The sequence below is a fragment of the Festucalex cinctus genome, chromosome 12 (assembly GCF_051991245.1).
Source record: "Festucalex cinctus isolate MCC-2025b chromosome 12, RoL_Fcin_1.0, whole genome shotgun sequence".
NCBI lineage: Eukaryota > Metazoa > Chordata > Actinopteri > Syngnathiformes > Syngnathidae > Festucalex > Festucalex cinctus.
In genome coordinates this window covers 4,748,654-4,772,094 of record NC_135422.1, presented here as the reverse complement: position 1 = coordinate 4,772,094, position 23,441 = coordinate 4,748,654, and the positions used below count along the sequence as shown (strand labels likewise).

Here is a 23,441-nt window from a genome sequence, read left to right as displayed (position 1 = left end):
CATCCGTCACGTCTCTCACTCACATACAATTGGGTACATGGTCGAGGGGTGCTTGGTGGCTCCGACCTGCGCATGTCTAAATGCAAGCGTTTCGTTTTTAACCGGTTAGCCAATAAACTACTCAACTGACGGCCTTGATAGCACTTTGCACGCACAAACGCACGGATGCAATCTGATCTCAGACTATTGGCCGAGCGTCCTGTCGCTCACCAAGTCACAAGGTCAGCCCCCCCCCCCCCCCCCCCCCCGGTTACTATGGCGAAGGGTGACGAGTCCTTGGTGACACACTTCAAAACGTGAAGTTTGTCGAGTCCACGCACAAGACAACACTTCTGCTCCAGTGGAACCTCTAAAGTCAAGCGTCCTCAACTCACAGAATTTGGAATGCGAGTTTGACGCGAGACCTCAGAAAAATCTTGCTTTGGATTTGATCCAAAAGTGTTTGCTTTTTCTTTGGCTTTTTCTGTTTTTCTTTTGCACGATGGAGACAAATATGATGATAACTATCGAGCAGGCAATGGAACTTATTGCAGCATGTGGACGAGCTATGAGAATGTTAACAGATTGTGGGCAGTTTCACCAAAGCAATCTATTGTGATGATTTTTTTATTTTATTTTATTATTATTATTTTTTTAAAGGAGCTATTGATTGCTTGTGTGGTGTTTTGGTGTGCTAATTAGAATGAATTAATTCAATTAATTATAAATAATGAATATTAATATATATATATATATATATATATATATATATATATATATATATATATAATTATTTAATTAATTATTTATTTATTTATATAATTAATAAAAAATAAATATATCAATATTTTATTATATATATATATATATATATATATAATTTTTTTTAAATTATAATTTTACTGATAATTTATCAAAGGAATTTTCTTTGATTTGAGTTGTTTTTACACTTGCTTGGCAATTAAGAATATTAAAATGTGACTGGAAAAAAAAAATGCATGTGCAGATTTTATGATGGCAACAATTTCCCTCCGGGACATGTTTCTAATTTTAGAGGTTCCGAGGTCTTCCTTGTGTCCCAAAAATGGATTGTGTTGGACCTTAGAGGCTCCACTGCCCTTGTAAGGAAGTACGTCGTGTACCGATTTGACTTTTACAAACTCCAAAGTGGGCTAGCGTGTGACGCAGTCGTGAAAGAACTCGCATTCACCGAAGCACACCGTGACATTGACAAAAACACGGAATCTCATCAGACACGCGGAGAGACAAAACAAGCGTTGCCGTTTTCTGCATCAGAGTCTCCACAACACCGTCAACGGCATTCGTGGCCAAATGAAATTGTGTATAAATAATTCACTTTAAAAAAAAAAAAAAAAAAGAACAAGAAAGAAAAATGGTAGAAAAATAAATAGAGAAAATAAATAGATGAATGACTGAAGTATATTACACTGAGTCTCGAGAACGTGTTGATGTTGCCTCCTCTTTTTCTCTTTTTTTTTTTTTTTCAAAATATGGATTTCTTTAAATTGCATAGTCATGAATGCGCGCCTCGGAGCCAGGAGTGACAGTCAGCTCGCGCCCCTGCAAGGCATCCGTCTCCAAAAATGCAGAACCAAAAAATGGAGGCTATACTATTTCGAAAAAAAAAAAAAGAAAAAAAAGAAAAAGTTGCATTCTCTGTAAAAAGTGCATGCACGTTTATTTATTGTGTGTGATGGCGCCGCGGGGCCGCTCTATTGTCTGCGCTTCTTTCGCACGCGTGAGGTCTTGGATGTGCGGCAGACTGGCCGACAGTCAGCAGCCTGTCAGCAACACTTGCTCTTACTAAGAGCAAGTGTTCAGCCTGCTGGGACGCTTTTCAACAACACACACTTGGGGAGGGGTGGGGTGGGGGGTCTTTCATCCTCGCTTGCCTTCATGACATTTCCTTCCACCTTTTCTTCAGCTCGCTGGCGTCCTCGATCCGAGCGGAGGAGGGGGGGGGGGGTACCCCGCAACCCTGTTGCATTCTGGGTGAGAAGGGTGTCACTGAGGAAGGGGTGCTGAAAGATGATGAATGCTGTCACTTCCTGCTCCGAGATGGAGTCAAGTCTATACCACAGTGTTGTTTGTACCCATGGCCTTCTTGGTGCGGATGCTCATGGCGTATTCCCCGCGACTTGTCCCGTTCTCTTCCTTACGCAAAGGTTTCCTGGCAAAACAAAAAAAAACAAAACAATGAGGACAAATTGCAAGACAAATCTACAAAGGCTTCAAAAGTCGTACAATGAAAAATAAATAAATAAATAAATAAATAAATAAATAAATTAATTAATTAATTAAACGTTGATGCCATATGATGAAAGCCAACGTGCATTTAATAATTTCAGTGAAATTGTAATGCATTTCCTGATATGATAGTCATTTGGTATACCGGGCTGTGGGTAACAGGACTGACATGGAATTATCTGACTGGCTGTTGACCAGATAAAGAGATTAAAAGATTCTTGACATCACATAGCTTCTGACATCGCATAGCGTCTTACCAGTTGAAACTAGATGCTGGTTAATCAGTTCAAAACAGACATTTGACCTCACGGTCATGACCCAAACATAACCCTTGCATGACCCAAGCATAACTCTTGCATGACCCTAGTTATGATAGTAGGCATAACCCTTACATGACCCTAGTCATGACAGTAAGCATAACCCTTGCATGACCCTAGTCATAACAGTAAACATAACCCTTGCATGACCCTAATCATGACTGTAAGCATAACCCTCACATGACCCTAGTCATGACAGTAAGCATAACCCTTGCATGACCCTAGTCATGACAGTAAGCATAACCCTTGCATGACCCTAGTCATGACAGTAAACATAACCCTTGCATGACCCTAGTCATGACAGTAAACATAACCCTTGCATGACCCTAGTCATGACAGTAAGCATAACCCTTGCATGACCCTAGTCATGACAGTAAACATAACCCTTGCATGACCCTAGTCATGACAGGAAACATAACCCTTGCATGACCCTAGTCATGACAGTGAGCATAACCCTTGCATGACCCTAGTCATGACAGTAAACATAACCCTTGCATGACCCTAGTCATGACAGTAAACATAACCCTTGCATGAGCCTAGTCATGACAGTAAACATAACCCCTGCATGACCCTAGTCATGACAGTAAACATAACCCCTGCATGACCCTAGTCATGACACATACGACGTCATCGCACGCCTCAGTCGCTTCCTCTTCTTCTTTTAAAAACTGGTGGATCACACTTCTTTGGTGTATACTGCCACCTACGGTGTGGCGGAGTCCTTTCTCAATATTTGCAAAAGAAGAACAGATGGAAATGGGCACAAGCCGCATGTCCGTTTTGCGCATTTTCAGTAAATTCGCTTAAAAATTAGAAACAATTGACCTGACTATTGGCTCATCAGTTAGTTCCCCTGTTTTTTTTTTATTTTTCATTTTTGGTTCAGGCGTCCGTTGTAATCTGCATATGTCTCATTGCACTCGCAAATGTAGGTAGTGGAAGTGAGAGGAAATTAAATGCTGCCACCTTATCAATGGGCACGACTATTCCACATCGTGCCCCATGTCAGCTAAAGGCCACGCCATTAAAAAAAAGAAACTTTTGAGTTATTCAAGAGGCCGATTTGATTTCCTCTGTCTCGTCCATCCTTTCTAATAAGGCCTGTGTTCAAAGGTCACATTTGCAGGGGGGAAAAGATGCATTGCGACGCAGGCGATAAGGCAATTACCTCCTGCGACTGCGAGATGCAATCCCTCCCCTAAGTAATGAGTACGTGTGCGGCTGTCGAAACAAGCTGGGAATAACATTCATCCATACGTGAACGTACCTCCCGGTGCAAAACTAAAGATGGGACGAATTGAAGGCTAGTTTCATTCACTGACGCTCCTTTCATGCACTCCTGTGCGCCTTTGTGCTTATTATATTTGTCCAGTGTACTGTGCCTTGTGCGGCGACCCCCTCAACTGGCCTGGCTTATGTAACTCAAGAGACACATGTGAATACAGTTAGTACAGTCATTGTCCCGTTCAGCAGCGTACAGCGTACTCTCCAACGCAGAGGAGCCTTGAGCGACATCTTGTCTTTCAAAAGCAACGACTGGTAGCTACGACTTTGACCGCTCCTTCTCAGACCGGTCCAGACCCAACGTGCACCCGCTAACTACTTAGTACCCTTTAATACTGTTGGAGCCATTATCGCGAAGGGGACTTGGAATTAATAAGTTAATGAATTTGTAAAGAGATTAAGTTGAAATAAGCATTTATCCAAGTTGTAATTTTGTGTTAGTTCTGCTTTGTTTTGAAGGTTTGACCATAGTGGTAATTTTATGTTTAGTATGCCCCCACTGGCCAGGTATGGCTACTGCATTTAGATGTGCACTTCCTGCTGGGTAAAAGGCTTAAAAGCAAGATGGCTGCCTTTGCTCTGGTTGGTTTGTATGTGTGTGTGTGTGTGTGTGAGGGAAGACAAGCTAGGTAGGCCTCTCGGCTTGATAAGGTTTTTCAAGCATTAGTTGCATTAGTCGTATTAGTTGTATTAGTCATATTATTATTTTACTATCATTTGATATCCTGTAATATTTCAAACCAAAGGATTAGTATTATATACATATCACCTCTTCAAAACTACCCAACATCCATAACCCGGTTCCTGACATCATCGCCTGACCAAACAATTGGTGAGTCAATGCATTGAAGCCCTGCTGGCCTGCGGGCGGGCGGGCGGACGGACGGACGGACGGACGGACGAACGAATGAATGAACGAATGAATGAATGAATGAATGAATGAATGAGACTGTTTCCCCTGCCTCAAAAATAAAGAAAAATAAACTTGTACAGTCATGGTACGTCATCTGCCATGAACCAGGAAGTAACCTGCAATCTAAGTGAATTTAGCACGTTACACTAATTAATTTTCTCTTTTCACTCGAGTCACCATGGCAAAGTTGTCCCAAGGAAGAAATTGTTCGAGAACCCTATCCAACTATTTGTTATCGTCCACAAACCAGGAAGTAGCCTGCTAGCTAAAAAACACAAACAAACGATTGTCTAGCTTGGTGGCCTTCCTGTGTGGAGTTTGTATTTTATCCGCATTGCTTGCATGGGATTTACATGCATATTCCAACTTCCTCCCACATTCCATGGGATGAGAATCGGCACCTCCAAATCTGAGACCAAGTGAAGGAGTTCAAGTTTCTTGGGATCTCGTTCACCAGTGATGGGAGGTTGGTGCAGCCTCTGTTATCATCAGGCTGTCGTAGTGAAGAAGAAGCTGAGTTGAAAGGCAAAGTTCTCGATTTACCAATTGATCGACATTCCTAACCTCACCTAAAATTACAAGATCACAGATACAAGTGGCCGAAATGAGTGTTCAGGCTCTTCCTTGGAAAAAAAGGTGGGAAACTCGATCATCGAGTCGAGCCGCTGCTCCTCCACATTGAGAGGAGCCGGATGAGGTGGCTCGGGTATCTGATCAGGATGCCACCTGGATGCCTCCCTGGTGGAGTGTTATGGGCACATCCATCTGGGATGTTTATTTATTTATTTATTTATCTATCTAGTTTTCTTCCTTTACTCGTTTATCAGTCTGTTTTCCAGATGCACAGAATTTTGCTTTTGCATGTTGTACAAATGACAAATGAAAATCCAAATTTTGTCTTATTTCCACCTCTTGCCGTTTTGTCGTCTTAGGTTATGTTTTAGTACATTTCTGCTTTGGTTTGCCAAGACTCTTTTTCCCTCTGCACACTCATCACCGTTTGAACGCTTTCCCACTGTCGAGTTGATTCGTCAGCCCTCGTTTTCGGTTTGCCCCCATTTTCGAATGTGAATGTGATTTTGTCACACCTGTTAAACCGTTATGTCACTTGGCGCTGTCTGGGGCTGTCATGGCCTCCGCCACTCACGCACGACACGACTCCTCAGTATTCCTGCTCGGCTGTCTAGTCCAAGAGAGGACTTTCATCCCTGAACAAAGTTGCTCTCAACTGTGTTGCCACGACAAGAATCATGATGTATTCTATGCCGCCAAGTGAAATGGTTGGGTTTATGTGTGACCTTATGGATTTTTGAGATCTGATTTTCCACAAAAAAAAAAAAAAAAAAACTGAGGAGGGGGTGGAATGGATAAATAAAGAACATCAGAGGTTGGTGCGACAATGAATTATGTAATCATCCAACAATCATTCCACAGCGAAATAGGCATCTGTCAATCATTCCGTCTTTCGAAGCAAACACGGCATCCGTCATAATGTTGTGACGGATTGATGGACTTTCCGTCAATATTGATGGAATGACCACATGTGAAGAACAGGCTCACATTTTTAAAGAGAGTGCTAAGTCAATTTAGTGAATTGGTGTCAATATATCAAACTGTACATGTTTTAAAGGCTTGGCCTACAAAATGAAAAATTAATTATTGCCTTGCTTGGTGTTGTTTCGGTGTGTGGGCCCACAGAGAAAGTTAACCGTTTATTAACTCTTTGACCGCCAAAAACGTTTAATAACGTTTAATAAAATCACGATGTATGCCGCCATAAACGTTAAATGACGTCAACTACTTTTTTTTTTTTTTTTTTTTTGTGAATATATCAGTGGTCAGTGCAACGTCCAAGTGCAGCGCAGTCGGCTCAATGAGTTGTGAAATCAAAAAACACCCACTAACTATGGCCAGCAGATGGCAGCGGTAGCTGCTTGGGCCCTAACTAGAGCTGCGAATTACAATTAAACATGTGGGGGAGGGGCAACTCATGCACACGCGCACCATTGGACACTATTTAAGCTACGGGCTAGTAAAACTGAAACTTTGCAAAAGTTATTTCTACGTATTACAGTGTCTTTAAGTATAGTGTGACTGAGCGTGTTTTCTTGTGCCATGTGACTGAATTCTTAAGTAATTTATTGCACCCCATTTACAACCTTGAGTGTCACAGTTTGAAATTTGGGGGCTTCCAAAAAAATACCGTAAATAAAAACCAAGATGTAAAGTAACAAACCAACAGCGGGAGCAGACACATCACAACTGGGAACATAACATGAGAAGGGTGCTTAACAACTGACAGAAACATAAGAAGTAAACCGCCAAAAATTGAAACAAACCAAGCTATTGTTATCTATCCATCCATCATTTTTTCAAACCGCAATAAAAGCAAACTGATGAGACAACGAGGAGCCACCTGGACAAAATGTGAGAAGCCAGAGCGCCATAACTGACCAAACCAAAACTTAACAAGCAAGACGTAACATTAAAAAATGGACACAGCGAAAATGCATGAAACAGAAAATAAATTGAATCAAAACAAATCAGACAATAACACGGTACTGTAGTGTCGATTCTTGTCCTTTGTTGACTAAAACCCAGTGAACATGTACACGTCCCTAAAAAGTATTTGAGGTTGTTGGAGGTGGTGCTTCCGGCTAACGGCTTCGTTGTAAACAAAGAATGAGTCATGACGTACGCTTCCTTGGAGACAGATGCTGCTCGCCGTGTCCCCGCAGGACCCTGGGAAAGCCTAAGAGATGTGATAGCCCAGCCCGGAGGGGGAAGCACATTCTGTTGCGTGGGTGATGATGGGTCCATGTGACTGTTGGCTATGGGCGCTTGGGTATACTGACGGCATTCTCAAGGGGACCAAAACAGGCAATTTGGGGATTCTCCTAGTTTGAAAACAACAGTCGTATTCATGTGTGCAACTTCCCACCAATGACTCACTACTTTGGATTTAATTCTATCGATCAATTGGGAGATTATGGTTCAATTAAAAAAAAAGTGTAACTCATATACAATATACAGATTTACTACACACTGAGAGGTCCATTTTTGGATTCTTTTTCAAAGAGTACCGACGAAAACCCTCGTTAAAACTGTCGTTAATTAGATTGATGTTCCATTTGGAGAGTTTTGAGTTATTTTAACAGCTTAGAGGTTAATAACTTTGATTCAAACACACACACACAGTACACAATCACGTTTTCATTCCATGCATATTAATTTTCTAATCTACATGGGAATTTAAATAGGGTACTAGACTACAAAAAAAGCAACTACGGGGACAGGAGTCGCAAAGAACGAGAACTTAGTAGGATAAAATAAAACAAAAATAATAAAACAAATTACAAAAAATGAACCATCTTCCGATTTAGGAAGCAACAACTTGTTTACAATTTGGTCAATTCTGCAAATGTTGAACTCATAGTTTGTAGAAATTTGGCCCAAATGTGCGGACTTGTTCTAACTTTTTAACCCTTTTACTGCCAAAAATGTTCAATAACAATTAGTAAAATCACAATGTATAAACATTAAATGACGTCAACTTCAATTTTTTTTTTTTTTAAATCAATGGGAAGTGCAACGTCAAATGTAGCGCTGCCTGTTCAATGGATTGTGGAATCAAAAACAGCCACTAACTATGGCCAGCAGATGGCAGCATTTTATCTCTTTTCAACGGGCTCAAAGTGTATGGAATTAACAATGAAACATGACGGAACGTTTTCAAGGATGACGTGAATGATCAAAGCCTTTTTTACATTAAATCAAATTCATAGACCGTCACGAAACAAAAAAAATATTCGTATCAAAGTCATTGTTGTGCACAAAATGGATCTAATGTAAAAGTATGTTTTCTAATTTTTTGATTTTCGCTTGATTGTCAATCAAATGACCTATTTTCAAATGGTGATTACTAAAGAACGAAATAAGGTAGAAATAAACTTTTTTTTTCCCCACAATATTCTAATTTATTGTGATGCAACTGCTGCAAGGTGCATCATCCCATTAACAACCACTCCAATTGACCATGTTGCTTGCGGCATTCTCGGGGCTCCGATAAGACCTGTACGCATATTTTCAATAATGGATGCCAAGCTGTTGACATGTGGCAGGTGGCAACACAACACTTCACATGTTAGATGAATATTTGATAGGAAAGCTGTCCAATCGTAGTCCCGTTTGAAGTTTGGGCTCGTAGTGAAATTAGGACATGCGAAACGTGCTGTTTACAATTACCATCTGGAAGTTCGAGTAACATTCGGTGGGTGGTTCACATTCACAACACAACACAGTGCTCCGAACATGTTTATCATGGATTTTCAGCTATAAAAACTGGGATGCTAAGCGATGAAATACTACATTAGAAGCCGCCTAGCTTAACGTTTAACAAGTTTCTTGGATGTACTGCATTGCCCTTGAATCGGTCGGGAGCAGCTGTGGAGTAATATCCGCTTTTAGACAAGCCTCCCGGAGCGCTAAGTGATTAGGAAAAGCATCTCGCTCCATTAGCACGTCGGGCTGAGCTTTGTTTATTTTGGCTTTCTGGGTTGGCAGACAGCCGGGAGGGAGAGCGGCTTCATGTCTTTTGCTCGGAATGCAACGGCAACACTGAGAGGCAGCATGTGTCTGATCCTCTTCTTTATGCTTGCGCACACGAGCCTCCCTGCTGTTGCTGCTGCTGCTGTGCACTCTCAATAGAATAGAATAGTAGGGAAGTGTTTTTTTTTTTCTTCATCTTTTTTTTTTCCCTTCCAGGACCTTTGCTTGTGACACATGAGTGGCAGGCCAAGATGATAAAAAATAAGAAAAGGCCAGGAGGGCTGTGGCCTGACCTCCTCGGCTGTCTGCGGCGCTCTTGCCCTGGCCCTCATCCAGATGATTTTATTTGCGAAAGCCCGAAGCAATGAGGGCCTGCAAGAAGTCAACTGATGTGGTTTATTTCTCTCTGACGATCCCTTCACACTTATTGATGAAAACCACGGTTTCAACAGCATTGTTTTTAACTGAAGATGGATTTTACAAATGTCTTTTTTTTTTTTTACGACGCAAACCGTCCTACTCTTTTGTACCTTTTCAGGTGATATGTTTTTGTGGAAAGAGTATACGTAGACACACTGCTGTCTGCTAATTGACTGACAGTGAATGCTCCAACTTTTTCAATATTACAATGAATTTATCAAACATAAAGAAAGGAAAAACTGCTGGTTGGTGAATTACAGGAAAAGGATGATACTGTCAGGTACATCGTATTTACTTTATTTGATTATTTACTTTATTCATTTTCTTCGTTGACGAACCGTCCAACACAAATATGAACAATCATCAATCCGAAGCGTATGATGAGGAACTAAATTGCACACAAACTGGTAACGGACTCATTTAAATATTTTTTTAAACAATATGTTCTATACAGCCTCATGAGTCTAAACAGTGTTCTGATTAATATTGTGTTTGTGGAATATGAATAAAGCCTCAAAATCCACCTGTTCTTTTATCCAACTTAGGCGGCAGCCATTTTGCCACTTGCTGTCAACTGAAAATGACATCACGGTTGCTCAGATAAGAAACCAAAATCGGTTCACCTCTTTTCTACGTCACATGACCAATCTCATAAAACCGTTTGAGCCGTGATCGGTCATTACCTGAGCCACGCGCAACCGTGATGTCATTTCCAGTCGGCAGCAATTGGCAAAATGGCCGCCCCCATAATAAACGTGTGTATTGTCTATGATGGCAAATCCTTGTGCCTGGTAAATGTCCAGTCAACAAAATGAAGAGTTTGCAACCGCAATGAAGTGAACAGAGAAGCTAAAACATAGCCTAGCCACATCTGAAAATTACTGTTTGACTGTACAACTTTTTCTGTGTAACATTGGAAAAGATATTTGTATATATCTTCTTCTTCTTCTTCTTCTTCTACTTCTTCTTCTACTATTACTTCTTCTTCTACTACTTCTTCTACTATTACTTCTTCTTCTACTACTTCTTCTTCTACTATTACTTCTTTTACTTCTTCTTCTTCTTCTTCTACTATTCTTCTTCTACTACTACTAATTCTTCTTCTTCTACTTCTTCTTCTTCTTCTACTTCTTCTACTATTCTTCTTCTTCTTCTTCTTCTTCTTCTTCTTCTACTATTCTTCTTCTACTACTACTACTACTACTACTAATTCTTCTTCTTCTACTTCTTTTTCTTCTTCTTCTACTATTTCTTCTTCTTCTACTTCTTCTTCTTCTACTATTACTTCTTCTTCTACTACTTCTTCTACTATTACTTCTTCTTCTACTACTTCTTCTTCTACTATTACTTCTTTTACTTCTTCTTCTTCTTCTTCTACTATTCTTCTTCTACTTCTTCTACTATTCTTCTTCTTCTTCTTCTTCTTCTTCTTCTTCTACTATTCTTCTTCTACTACTACTACTACTACTACTAATTCTTCTTCTTCTACTTCTTTTTCTTCTTCTTCTACTATTTCTTCTTCTTCTACTTCTTCTTCTTCTACTATTCTTCTTCTTCTACTATTCTTCTACTACTACTACTAAATCTTCTTCTTCTTCTACTTCTTCTTCTTCTGCAACTACTACTGCTACAGCTTTGTATTTTTGGGCTCGATGCCCTGTGGCACCATGTTGCCTCTCACCTGTCAGTCTTAGCAAAACAAAACATTATGATTGTGAAAGGACACTCGCAATTGTTAATGGATATATTGTTGCATGTCATGTGATTTGTTGGTCCTCCCAAGTATACCACAAACTATAAGCACAGCATATTGTGTGTGTGTCTTTCACATTGAAAAAAAAACGTGTCATAAGATTCTCAATGACTTTCCCGGCTGTCCTTGCCACAGAACATTTTATCGTCCCTTTTCATCGTCATTTATTCTGCCCTGACTTTTAAACGATTAGGGCAGCCGTGACAAATGCCAAAGGAAGCCCATTTATCCTAAGATTGCTTGTCGCTGACAAATGAATGTATAATGAGCTCTGACTGGACCTGGTTTTAAGTGGCATGGCACTGGAGTCTGCATGCAGTCTGGAGCCCACGGGGCTTCAGGACACGACCCGCTTGCATGTATAAAAGATGTGGCCTGCAACTGAATGACTGCGCAAATTAATTCATAAATAATGACTTGGGTTTGGGGATGGAGCCTGTATCGCAACAACACTTTCCTGCCGCTGCTGCATTAAAAATAAATAAAAAGGTGCCCCTTGGCTACACAGGGGTGGGGGGTGGGGTCTGGAGAATTGCCATAATGAATTCCTGAGCCAACCACCCATTACTTCCGCTGCCTGACTTTGCCTATTTGTTGTTTGGAGGAAGGAGAAATTGAGTTCTGCTGAGGGAGGCTTAATATAGTTCAATAAATATAACGTAACAAAAATGTGGATTCATCACGGGCAAATAAAACAGCTCTGATTTAGCATACACATCTGGAGTTACTCTCACACGGGCGTGTAAATATGTCAAGATGTTTATGGATGATTGCGCACATGAATGCAATGGGAATCGGTGTGTGTGTGTGTGTGCGTGTGTCTTTATTAAATGGCTGCCAACATTAACGTGTAATTGGGAGTGCATGTGTGACACTGAATGGCACACAGAAATGGGCCTGGCTTTCGCTGCAGGACAAAACTTCACGCAGCCTTTCCTCTAAGAAGCAAAACAGGGGAAAACGTTTTTTTTTTTTTTTTTTGTCACACCAGCACCCACGTGAGATTCCTCTTTGCTTTCCTTCCCGTGCGTCCAGCCGCCATTGTGAGATGTACTTATGTAAATGAAAAGCAACATAAGCAGGCAGTCGGTTTGGAAATCGTCACTCTTCCTCTGAGACATCTCCAACTAATTCTGAGATTTAACGACCTTTAACCCTCACATGACACAACACAAATATCCCACGTGTCAAATTGCATGTCGACTATCTTCTGTTTCAATGCCCCTGTTGCTCCAAACAGAATAATTGCTGTGCCATAGCCTGACGTCAAGTACTTATTTCGACGGGAAGTTACAAGTGCACTGATGTCGTCAACTCCGTTTAACCTCTATTGTGATTATCCAACAATGAATTCCACACATACGACCAAGTACTCGACAAGCTAGGAACCGTGCAACATAAACAGTAAACCGGAATAAGCCGTTCACCAAGCGATTACTATTCGTTGGTTGTCGTTGGTTGTTGTTTGTTGAGGGCGGGTGGGGCTTATGTGTCTGAATATGGACCGGCCGTTCGAGAAAATCCCGAAATTTCAATCATGTAGTTATGTGAAGGCATGGGGAAAAATGCTCCATGAAGTAGACTTCGTTTGCAGTAATGGTATTAAATGCCTTCACCGTCTGATAGCAGAGACGAGGGCTTGATTTTCCACGATTTTGAAACCTCATTTTATTTACAGTACTTAATTTATCGTTCAAATTCGGCAGAATTGTTGACAAATTAGAAGGCTTTTATTTTCAGTATACAAGCACTAAAAATTTTTTTCACTTTTGTTAGTCTATTTTGGCCATTTTCAACATGGAAACAATCTCTCTACAAGAATGTCTCAGAAAATTTGAATATTTTGCTAAAGTCCATTATTTTCTGTAATGCAATTAAATAAGCAAAAATGCCATACATTCTGAAATCATTACAAATCAACTGAAATATTGCAAGCCTTTTATTATTTTAATATTGCTGATTATGGCATTTTTTTTTACTTGGTCTGAGGAAATATTCTAATATTTTGAGATAAGATATTTGGCTGAAAATGCCATAATCAGCAATATTAAAGCAATAAAAGGCTTACAATATTTCAGTTGATTAGTAATGAATCCAGAATGTATGGCATTTTGCTTATTTAATTGCATTACAGAAAATAATGGACTTTACCACAATATTCTAATTTTCTGAGACAGTCCTGTATATTCATTGTTACAGTCTCACTGCTGCTGTTCGCCCCATCTATGGCAGACGGTTGAGTGAACTGCAAAACATGACAGCAGTTTAAAGAAGAAAAAAAGGACTACCGACCTCTTGATGGCCTTGTAGCAAATGATGACAGCTGAGAGAAGGAAAAGTGCCGAGGCACAGCCCACTGTTCCCAGCACTATTAAGTCCATGTCTGTCCACCAAGGTCTCACCGAGGGCACCATGGGTTCTGCCACTGGAGGGAAGAAAAGCAGGATCACGTCAACACGATACATGAATCGACTCCGAAGGTCCCGGTTCTTCTGTTTAACAGTCAATGATATCCATGTACATGACAGCATAAATCATTTAGGTTCCCTTACGCCAGCACTCTTACACCGCACATTAGTTGTGTGTGCAGAAAGACTCGCTCACTTGTATTACAATGTATGCATCAGCAACTTTGAGATTGTAGTGCTTCTATCTATCTATCTATCTATCTATCTATCTATCTATCTATCTATCTATCTATCTATCTATCTATCTATAGTACAGCTTATCTAGCTAGCTAAATTATCTCGCCAGTTAGCTAAATTAACCTGCCAGCTAGCTACATTATCTATCTATCTATCTATCTATAGATATATCTATCTATCTATCTATCTATCTATCTATCTATCTATAGTACAGCTTATCTAGCTAGCTAAATTATCTCGCCAGTTAGCTAAATTAACCTGCCAGCTAGCTACATTATCTATCTATCTATCTATCTATAGATATATCTATCTATCTATCTATCTATCTATCTATCTATCTATCTATCTATCTATCTATCTATCTATCTATCTATCTATCTATCTATCTATCTATCTATCTATCTATCTATCTATCTATCTATCTATCTATCTATCTCTATCTTATCTATCTACAGTACAGCTTATCTAGCTAGCTAAATTATCTCGCCAGTTAGCTAAATTAACCTGCCAGCTAGCTACATTATCTATCTATCTATCTATCTATCTATCTATCTATCTATCTATCTATCTATCTATCTATCTATCTATCTATCTATCTATCTATCTATCTATCTATCTATCTATCTATCTATCTATCTATCTATCTATCTATCTATCTATCTATCTATCTATAGTACAGCTTATCTAGCTAGCTAAATTATCTCGCCAGTTAGCTAAATTAAACTGCCAGCTAGCTACATTATCTATCTATCTATCTATCTATCTATCTATCTATCTATCTATCTATCTATCTATCTATCTATCTATCTATCTATCTATCTATCTATCTATCTATCTATCTATCTATCTATCTATCTATCTATCTATCTATCTATTTATCTACTTTGGTGTTCATTAATATGCATAAAGGTCATGTTATAAGTCACACTAAATAGAACCACTCAATCAATCATGCTTACATTTCTTAATTTATCATTTTATCACCCCATAACACAGGTTTCAGTTAAAGGGAAGGTTCCAATTAACCAATTACTTTTTTCTTTTTTTTTAAAGATTGTTTTTCTGTCCATCCATATTCATTTCCTTCTAACGATTACACTTTGGAGCAAAACTTCAAACCTGAGATGAAAGAATGGGATGATAATTATGCAGTTACAAGGATTAAAGTGAGCCTCCATTAAGTGAATCATTCATGAGGTCTCCACCCCTTTTTTTTTTTTTTAAACAGTCTTGTAAAGGAGATAAAACGCACTAAATGGGCCCACTTGTTATATTTTCTCACAACACGGAACAGCTCATCAAGGCTGTTACATGACAACAATTTAGTAAAAATGCCGAAATTCTTTTGATGTGTTTTGCTAAGCCTTGCAGAATGGTTCCTCGGTTTATTCAGTGGACTGAGTCTGAAGTACGTACATCACTAAGTCATTACGCTATGTTGATGCAGTAGTAAATTCACATTTACACTAAATATATATGTGTATGAACACTTCTATACTATAAGCTTTAGAACCTAATGTCATAAACTGAAAACACCTTTTACAGATAACACAATTAAATTGCAAAAGGCAAGTGAAATTGTTGTAAAATTAATTAGTCAGCATTATTTTTCATTTTGTTGTGCCTTTGACTGACAATGGGCACTCAGGGGGCTGTAAAAATACATATATTGGATCTTTAGAGCTGCCCACTTTCAACATTTTATCTTCCGCCAGTGGAGGTCTACTTACAGTTCCATATAAATGTACTTTGCACGGGCCATGTGTGTTTCCTGCACAGAATTTAAAGTGAATGATCGAGGAATATAAGCTTACATGACAAAATATGGGTCACAAATACAACCCCTAAAATTCAAGACCTAAGAGTGACAATTGCAGGAACACAACAGCAACAACTGACAGCTTAATCACAACAAGGCACATATCAACTGCATAGCAACTGACAACTTCAACATCACAAGGGACATAGCAAGGGACATAGCAACTCCCCAGCAACGTAGAACTTCATCATAACAAGGGACATAGAAACTGCATAACAATTGACAACATCACCATCATCTTTATTACAAGACCACAAAAAGGGACATACCAGGGGACATAGCAACTGACATCATCATCATCATCATCATCACAAGGGACATAGCAACTGCAAATCAACTTACAACTTAATCATAACAAGGGAAATAGCAATTGCATAACAACTGACAACTTCATCATCATTCTCATTACAGGACCATAAAAAGGACAGAACAAGGGACATAGCAACTGACATCGTCATCACAAGGGACATAGCAACTGCAAAACAACTTACAACTTTGTCATAAGAAGGGACATAGCAACTGCAAAGCAACTTACAACTTCATCTTAACAAGGGACATAGCAATTGCATAACAACTGACAACTTCATCATCATCATCCTCATTACAGGACCATAAAAAGGAGAGAACAAGTAATGACCATCATCATCACAAGGGACATAGCAACTATAAAACAACTTGCAACTTCACCATAACAAGCGACATAGCAACTGCATAACTGACAACTTTATCATCTTCTTCATTACAGGACCATAAAAATGGACATAGCAAGGGACATAGCAACTGACATCATCACAAGGGACACGGCAACTGCAAAACAACTTACAACTTCATCATAACAAGGGACATAGCAACTGCATAACTGACAACTTCATCATCATCTTCATTACAGGACTATAAAAATGGACATAGCAACTGACTTCATCATCATCATTACACTAGACATATACAGGACCATAGCAATTCAATGACCCCATGTCCCGACGCAAAACTCAGTCAAAACATAACTGCTGTCTTTTAAATCAACTGCCAAAAACAACCTAGTTTAAAAAACTGAGCATTCACAGCCCCACTTGACCTTGCTGTCAGATGTTTCTGGCGGCGTTTACCCGGTGACCTTGAAAACAATCACAAAGAGGCTCTGTGACTCCTCATTCAAAGGAAGCCCACTGGGTACATAAAGTGGGCAAAAAATAAATAAATAACTGGAGCAGATTGATGAAAACCTTTCCAGTACTGTCTGCTGATGATGAAGTACTCATCCCTCCTCATGTCAGGAGCTCAGGGTGAGTGATTCTAAAGAGTCATAGTAATAGCTCACAATGGCTGCATCATCAGCAACGCCTGTCGCCCATATTTCAGTGCACTGTTCATTAACGGGGCCATGTACAAATCATATCCACTTTCAACGTGCTAGCAGGTGAAATATGTTGGCCTATCAGCGGATTTCAGACTACCGCAACAGGCGCTGAAACACAACACACACTTAATCGCCGCCAGCCCATCTTCAAAACAAAAAAGTGTGCTGCTTCATTAGCGTCTTCTCTTGATCGAATTATACCTAATTAAATTAAGTCGTCTGTGTTTTAATCAGGGGGTCCTTCAGGGGAAACCCTCGCAATGAGCCAGTGAGCTCGGCGGCCCAGCAGGCTTTTGGATCTCACAGGCAGCTGGGTACTCCCCAAGGTCAGGCCCAGCATAAATTAGCTCCGCTGTCAACCTCCTGTTGGCTCCATCACATGCACGGGCATACACGTGTAAAAACTCGAGAGGACGGATGGTGCGTTTCCGCACGGAAGGAAGTATGTCGCGTGGAAAGCTGGGAGAGAGGCAGAAGTGGCAAAAGTACTCACTCTGTAGAAGTATACGTGTAGCAAAAAGCACTGATTCAAATCCTTGAGTAAAAGTTCAGATTCTGAATGTACTGAGTAGAAAAGTAACACAATCAACACTTTTTCGAGTCCTAGCTAGCGTTGGCTAATAAAGTTCTATTGTAGGTTATCAAATCTTGTTCCCATAACCTTTGCTAACAAGAATTCAGAAATAAAAAAAACAATACTAAGTTAGCATGCTAACTATTGAACAAATACACATTACCTTTGTTTGTGTTTTTACAGATTACATTGAGAAATTCAATGGCAGAAGATGGTGGTTTTGAGCTAGCATAAGACGTGACACGTTTGCCACGAATCATTCTTGCAGTTGACAACATCTAAGAATTCTATTAAATAAGGCCGCATGGACAAGATTTCATATACACTTCAGCAAAGTTCAGACTCTTAAATGTAAGTAGCCTACTTAAGTACAACAGTAAGAAAGAATTTTTACAGTCAAACAACAAACTTCCCTTCTTTTTTTTCTTCTTTTGTCATGCTAGCTAGCATTGGCTAATTGGCAATTCCGAAATGACGTCACAAGTCAAAATGGCGGTCTTGTGCGCATTCAAGGAGGGTTTGTAGCCGGATTTATCCCAATCGGAGTGTCTCAGTTCCGCCCTCAAAGTGTTTGAGGCAAATGTAAACAACAAAGATGGTTGATTACAATAAATTATTTGTTGTCCTGGTTAACATAGTCATTCCGAATTATGCTGTGAACATGTCTTGTATTAACATTTGCCTCAAACGCTTTTGAGGTCAGAACTGACACAATCCGAGTGAGAGTACGATTTCCCACTTTCCTCGAATGCAGCATCTTTCCTCTGTGAAACAGCCTCGCTGTCCGCTCATTGAAATGCATTGGACTTTGGATCATTATAATTTGATTTGTGAGGATTTGATTTATTTGAAAATGTGATCAAATGTTGTTTGGCTACTATAACAATACGCCTGGTTTGTATGCTAGTCATAGCTGAAAGCAATGCAATACGCCGTGGAAATGAAGCGTTGTGGAAATGGCAATAGGCTTTGAGGTTATCAAAACTTGCGCCCGTAGCTTTTTAACCTTGTGACGTGTGAAACAAAAATTGTTATCAAATGATAATGATGATGGAAGAGTGACGCGCCTATTTTGACAAAGAAGTTGAAAATATAGATCAGGGGTGTCCAAACTACGGCCCGGGGGCCATTTGCGGCCCGCGATAAAATTTTTGGGCGGCCCGCGGCAAATACTAAAAATAATTTTTCAATGCTGTTTATTTAAAAAAAAAAAAGAAAGAAAAAAGAGGGTGGATTAAACATTTCTAGCCATGCAAAAGACACAAATTTGCAGCTAATAATTCAGTTCCAGAAATAAAAATAGTTTCATCCACTTGTTTCTTAGTGTCAACGTCCAATTTGTGAAAACATCACATTAATTAATGGTTAATTATTAATGGGAAAAAAAATGTGAAAACATCACATAAATGGTTAAGTGTGGTCAGTTGACGAGCGATTGTTCTTGTGGTTCAGAATGTCAAGTTGGGATCAGCTGCTGCTCAGTGGAGAGGCAGATCTATTATAGTGGCACACAGGGGTCACTATTTGCCTTGTGACTGTTAGCAGTTTTCAATAAGTAACTGTATATTATATCAACAATTTATAATTGCTTCATTGATTTTTACCATGTTTAACTCATTCACTGCCATTGACGGAAAAAGACGTCAAATGATGCATTTTTTGCTGGTCTGGCAATGAATGTGTTAATAAATAACTAAAAAAAAATAATAATAAATCAAAGTGGCCCTTGCAGCTTTGTATTTTTCTGTATGCGGCCCTCAGAGGAAAAAGTTTGGACACCCCTGATATAGATACAGTGCCTGTGTTTTAATTTAGTGAGTAAAAGTATTGTACAGTCCATCACTGGAAAGAGAGCATAGAAGAGTGAGACAGATGCTGGAGTCCTTACCTGTGGCGCCCAGTAGCCGCGGGGGAGGTGGGGGAGGCGGCGGCGGGGGAAGTGGAGGGTATCTTCTACAGTGGCACGCCAGCTGGCACTGTTGGCTAACTTTCTCTGCCACGGTCTGCGAGCATGACCTCTGGAGTTCTCCCTTTGTTCGGAACCGGGAAAACACGAAAAAAAAAGAAAGAAAAAGAAAATACAAGACTGAGCTGCCATCCTCGCAACGCACACGTGCTCGATTGTGCTCGGCATCCTCTCTGTTGTGACTGGGCTCACGCGGAATAGTAGCACATCTCCAGCTGCAATCCCTGTAAGAAGCCACCCACCCACCAAACAGGAGTGTGGGCAGCAGGCCGCCCCGAGGAGTGCGAGTGGGTGGACTTGCAAACTCAAGCGGATCACATTACACGTGAACCCTGCTCGCAGTGCGTGTGCGTGAGCAACATCTCACCGTGTATCTGTAGGCAGCAACGTGGGGGGGGGGGGCACAGGTTACACTACTCAGCGCTGGCATATGCCTGCCGCACGCATCCCGCTGAGATTGACGAATGGTGTCGGGGGAAAAAAACACTCCATGTTCCCACTGGTGATATTTGCGCGCCATGAGCTGTGTCACCGCCAACCTGACATGTATTAACTACTCTCTTTGGCCACAACATTAGGTGTACCTGCACAATATGGTGACATACAAATCAAAAAGCGTATAGGTTGTCTTTACACAGATAATGCTTAGTTAAGACATTTTTGGAAAGGAAAGGATTAAGCATGTAAATGTAGTCCTAACATTTTGGCTACTACATTTGGCTACATACAAATTTGCCTCTAGGAAGGTTTTAAGTTATGTTTATTTAAGTGTAGAAGAATTACTGAAAGGTGTTGCTAATATTTTGGCTATACCTGATTTAGCTCTTATAGGCAATGCGAGCGCTGCAGACTTTCCAGTGTTTTTATTTTATACTAATTCAACAATACCTGTATGTTTTGCTATTGCTGTGGTTGTACTGAGGGGTGTTGTTATTTTTTTATTTTTTTTGATAACCAGATTTTAGCAAAAGAGGTCATGCGGAAGCTTTTCTTATGCTATCATTTGGCACAAATTAAACAAGATGTCTATTATTGTAGGCCTGGTCAGTTGCCCAAAAAAACTGCAGTCAATGCTACTCAGGTATGTTCTTAAAAATGGCTATAAATACAGTATTGAACAATATTTATGATTTGTATCAAGGTGGTCACGTGACTAAAAATGTTAGAAACGTCAAGAGTGTGATATTGAACAACTTGCAGCTAGTCCACGTACCATGAAAGTAAACAAGCAAATAAAATGACGGCATATGTGATAAGACAGAATGGACAGATGTGCAGGTGTGCCTAATTAAGTGTCCTCTGTGGAGTGTCCTATCAACAAAAAAAAAAAAAAAAAAATCGAGGAATGACAAAGTGTTGCATGTTACCTGACATGAGAGTAAGAGCAGCGAGAGAAGGCAGTGAGCGAAGATGATCGGCCAACAACTTAAAGTGAATGGCGTGAGATCTTGGAGCGACATTCCCATCGGCGCTCTTCTCGGCGATCCGAACGGATATGCGGCATCCATACAGCACGGGAGTCAAGTGTTCGGGACACCACCTTCCTCCTCCTCATCCACCGGGCGGGATCCTAGTCCAGATCGGCGGCGACGCGATAGTACCGGTGGTGTCGATAGCGGAGGACGGGGTGAGCCGGTGGCATGAGGAGCGGCGAATCACCCAAATAGATCCACATCTCTAAAGTTGCTCTCTTTCGTTATGCGAGCTTTTAAAAAAAAAAAAAAAAAAAAAAAATCGGATTCGTGTTCTTGTTTTGCTTTTTGGTGGGATATAAGCGATGCCTTACATGGTTCCTTGTTCGGCTGCCAGCAGGAGTGCAAATGGGCCACTCAAACCGTGGAAGTTGAAGGAGAGAGAGAGAGAGAGAGAGAGAGAGGAGAGAGAGAGAGAGAGAGAGAGAGAGAGAGAGAGAGAGAGAGAGAGAGAGAGAGAGAGAGAGAGAGAGAGAGAGAGAGAGAGAGAGAGAGAGAGAGAGAGAGAGAGAGAGAGAGATTGTGCTGCAGGATTCCTCAGTCAGAACTTATCTCTATAGTGCGTGCAGGGCGAGTCCGGAGGGTTCGATTGATGTTTGCTCCTCCCCCCGTCCCCGACCTTTATGTGCAAAATACAAGGTTTGGCCACCTGCATATGGGATCACCGTGTGTTTGTGCGAGTTTCACTATAGTTTGCGTGTTTATTAAGAGTAGCCTATCTTAACGTGTTTGCGTCCGTGTGCGTGTTTGCGCATGTGCAAGTTGGAGCGTTTGTATGTGTAACCCTAAAATGTTGTTATCCTTTTTGAAGCTGGGATACAACAATAAGGTTTAATTAAGGTTAGACGTTTCTTTGCTAAATGAACCGATACGGCAGGACATGATTTCATGTTCATCTTTATTCAAAACTACTTTTTTCTTCGCTCGGTTACACCTCTCTCTCTCTCTCTCTCTCTCGCTTGTGTTCATGACATGGCGCAGTAACAAAAGTTCAGCATGTTAAAAAAAAAAAAAAAAAAGTCTAATGAATACAATACCCGAATTGATGACGACTGAATTTTATGTTAATGAATATGCCTGTGAGTTCCCCTCCGCCAAAAGTCATCAACCTATAGTGTGTGGAATATGACGAAAGCCCAATTAAAGTCGAGAGAGAGAGAGAGAGAGAGAGAGAGAGAGAGAGAGAGAGAGAGAGAGAGAGAGAGAGAGAGAGAGAGAGAGAGAGAGAGAGAGAGAGAGAGAGAGAGAGAGAGAGAGAGACGCCAACTGACTATATGCCGTGTGCTGCGTGCGCCTGCTTAGAACACTCCAATGTCCCAAAGCATGCTGGGATAAACAGCACTGATGTAACCTGGCATTCAGCTGCAAGACATTTATAAGATATTCATAAGTTTTTTTTTTTTTTTTTTTAAACACACACGCACACTCGCTCATGGCTTATTTTTGGACAGAGGTGATGTTGGTGCATGCTGGGTCAAAGTGCAGTGGGAGCTCCCAAGTCACTGGGGGCCAAATCCAGGCTGTCGCATCATTTTTTGTGACTCACGATATTTAATTTTCATAGAAAGCCCCTGGCTGGTGCGCTCATGCTTAAAAAGTGGCACATCTTGATTTTTGTGCCGGTGCCGCCGCGTCTTGTGCATTCAGGAATTTGGGGACTTTCAGCGGACCGAGGATGTTTTCTTTTACCTGTCCCCTGCGAACCTCGACTAAACTTTACATTTGCAAAAAGCAGGTCTAAGTTGTGGCGCAAGTGGTGTATGCAGACAGGTTCTGAGCTCCGTGGATATTTGTGCTACTGTTATATGACTAGGCAACTAGACTATTAAACAACTTTACTACTTTTCTTCATTCAGAAAAAAATAATTTTACAAGGAGAGTTTTGAGAAGATTTGATCAGTTTATTAACTTGTGGTTAAGATCGGGGGATGTTGTTACCTCATTTGCTCCCAAAAACCTATAAATACGTTCTGGTTTAAATATTACCATGCTCCCAAAGACGTATTTATACGTTTTTATGTTTTTTTGTTTTTTTCTATGCTAGAGCATATAGAAGGCTTTGATGCAGCTTCTGAGCAGAACAGAATGCTTCAAGCAATGGTAGTTATTACACAAACGGCCAGCAG

General features: G+C 40.4%; 1 protein-coding gene across 2 annotated transcripts; it reads right to left on the bottom strand.

The window, feature by feature from the left end:
- Positions 1–1,373: 1,373 nt before the first annotated feature.
- On the bottom strand, positions 1,374–21,640 carry prima1 (proline rich membrane anchor 1). 2 transcript variants are annotated; one of them, XM_077538930.1, is made up of 5 exons: positions 21,211–21,640; positions 19,766–19,907; positions 13,775–13,907; positions 2,094–2,170; positions 1,374–2,021 (listed from the first exon to the last, which is right to left on the bottom strand). In XM_077538930.1, the coding sequence occupies exons 1-5, from the start codon at positions 21,349–21,351 to the stop codon at positions 2,005–2,007; spliced, it is 510 nt and encodes a 169-aa protein (XP_077395056.1). In that variant the 5' UTR covers positions 21,352–21,640; the 3' UTR covers positions 1,374–2,004. The 2 variants fall into 2 exon arrangements, with proteins under 2 accessions (XP_077395056.1, XP_077395055.1); XM_077538929.1 differs by having other exon boundaries at positions 1,374–2,170.
- Positions 21,641–23,441: the final 1,801 nt, after the last annotated feature.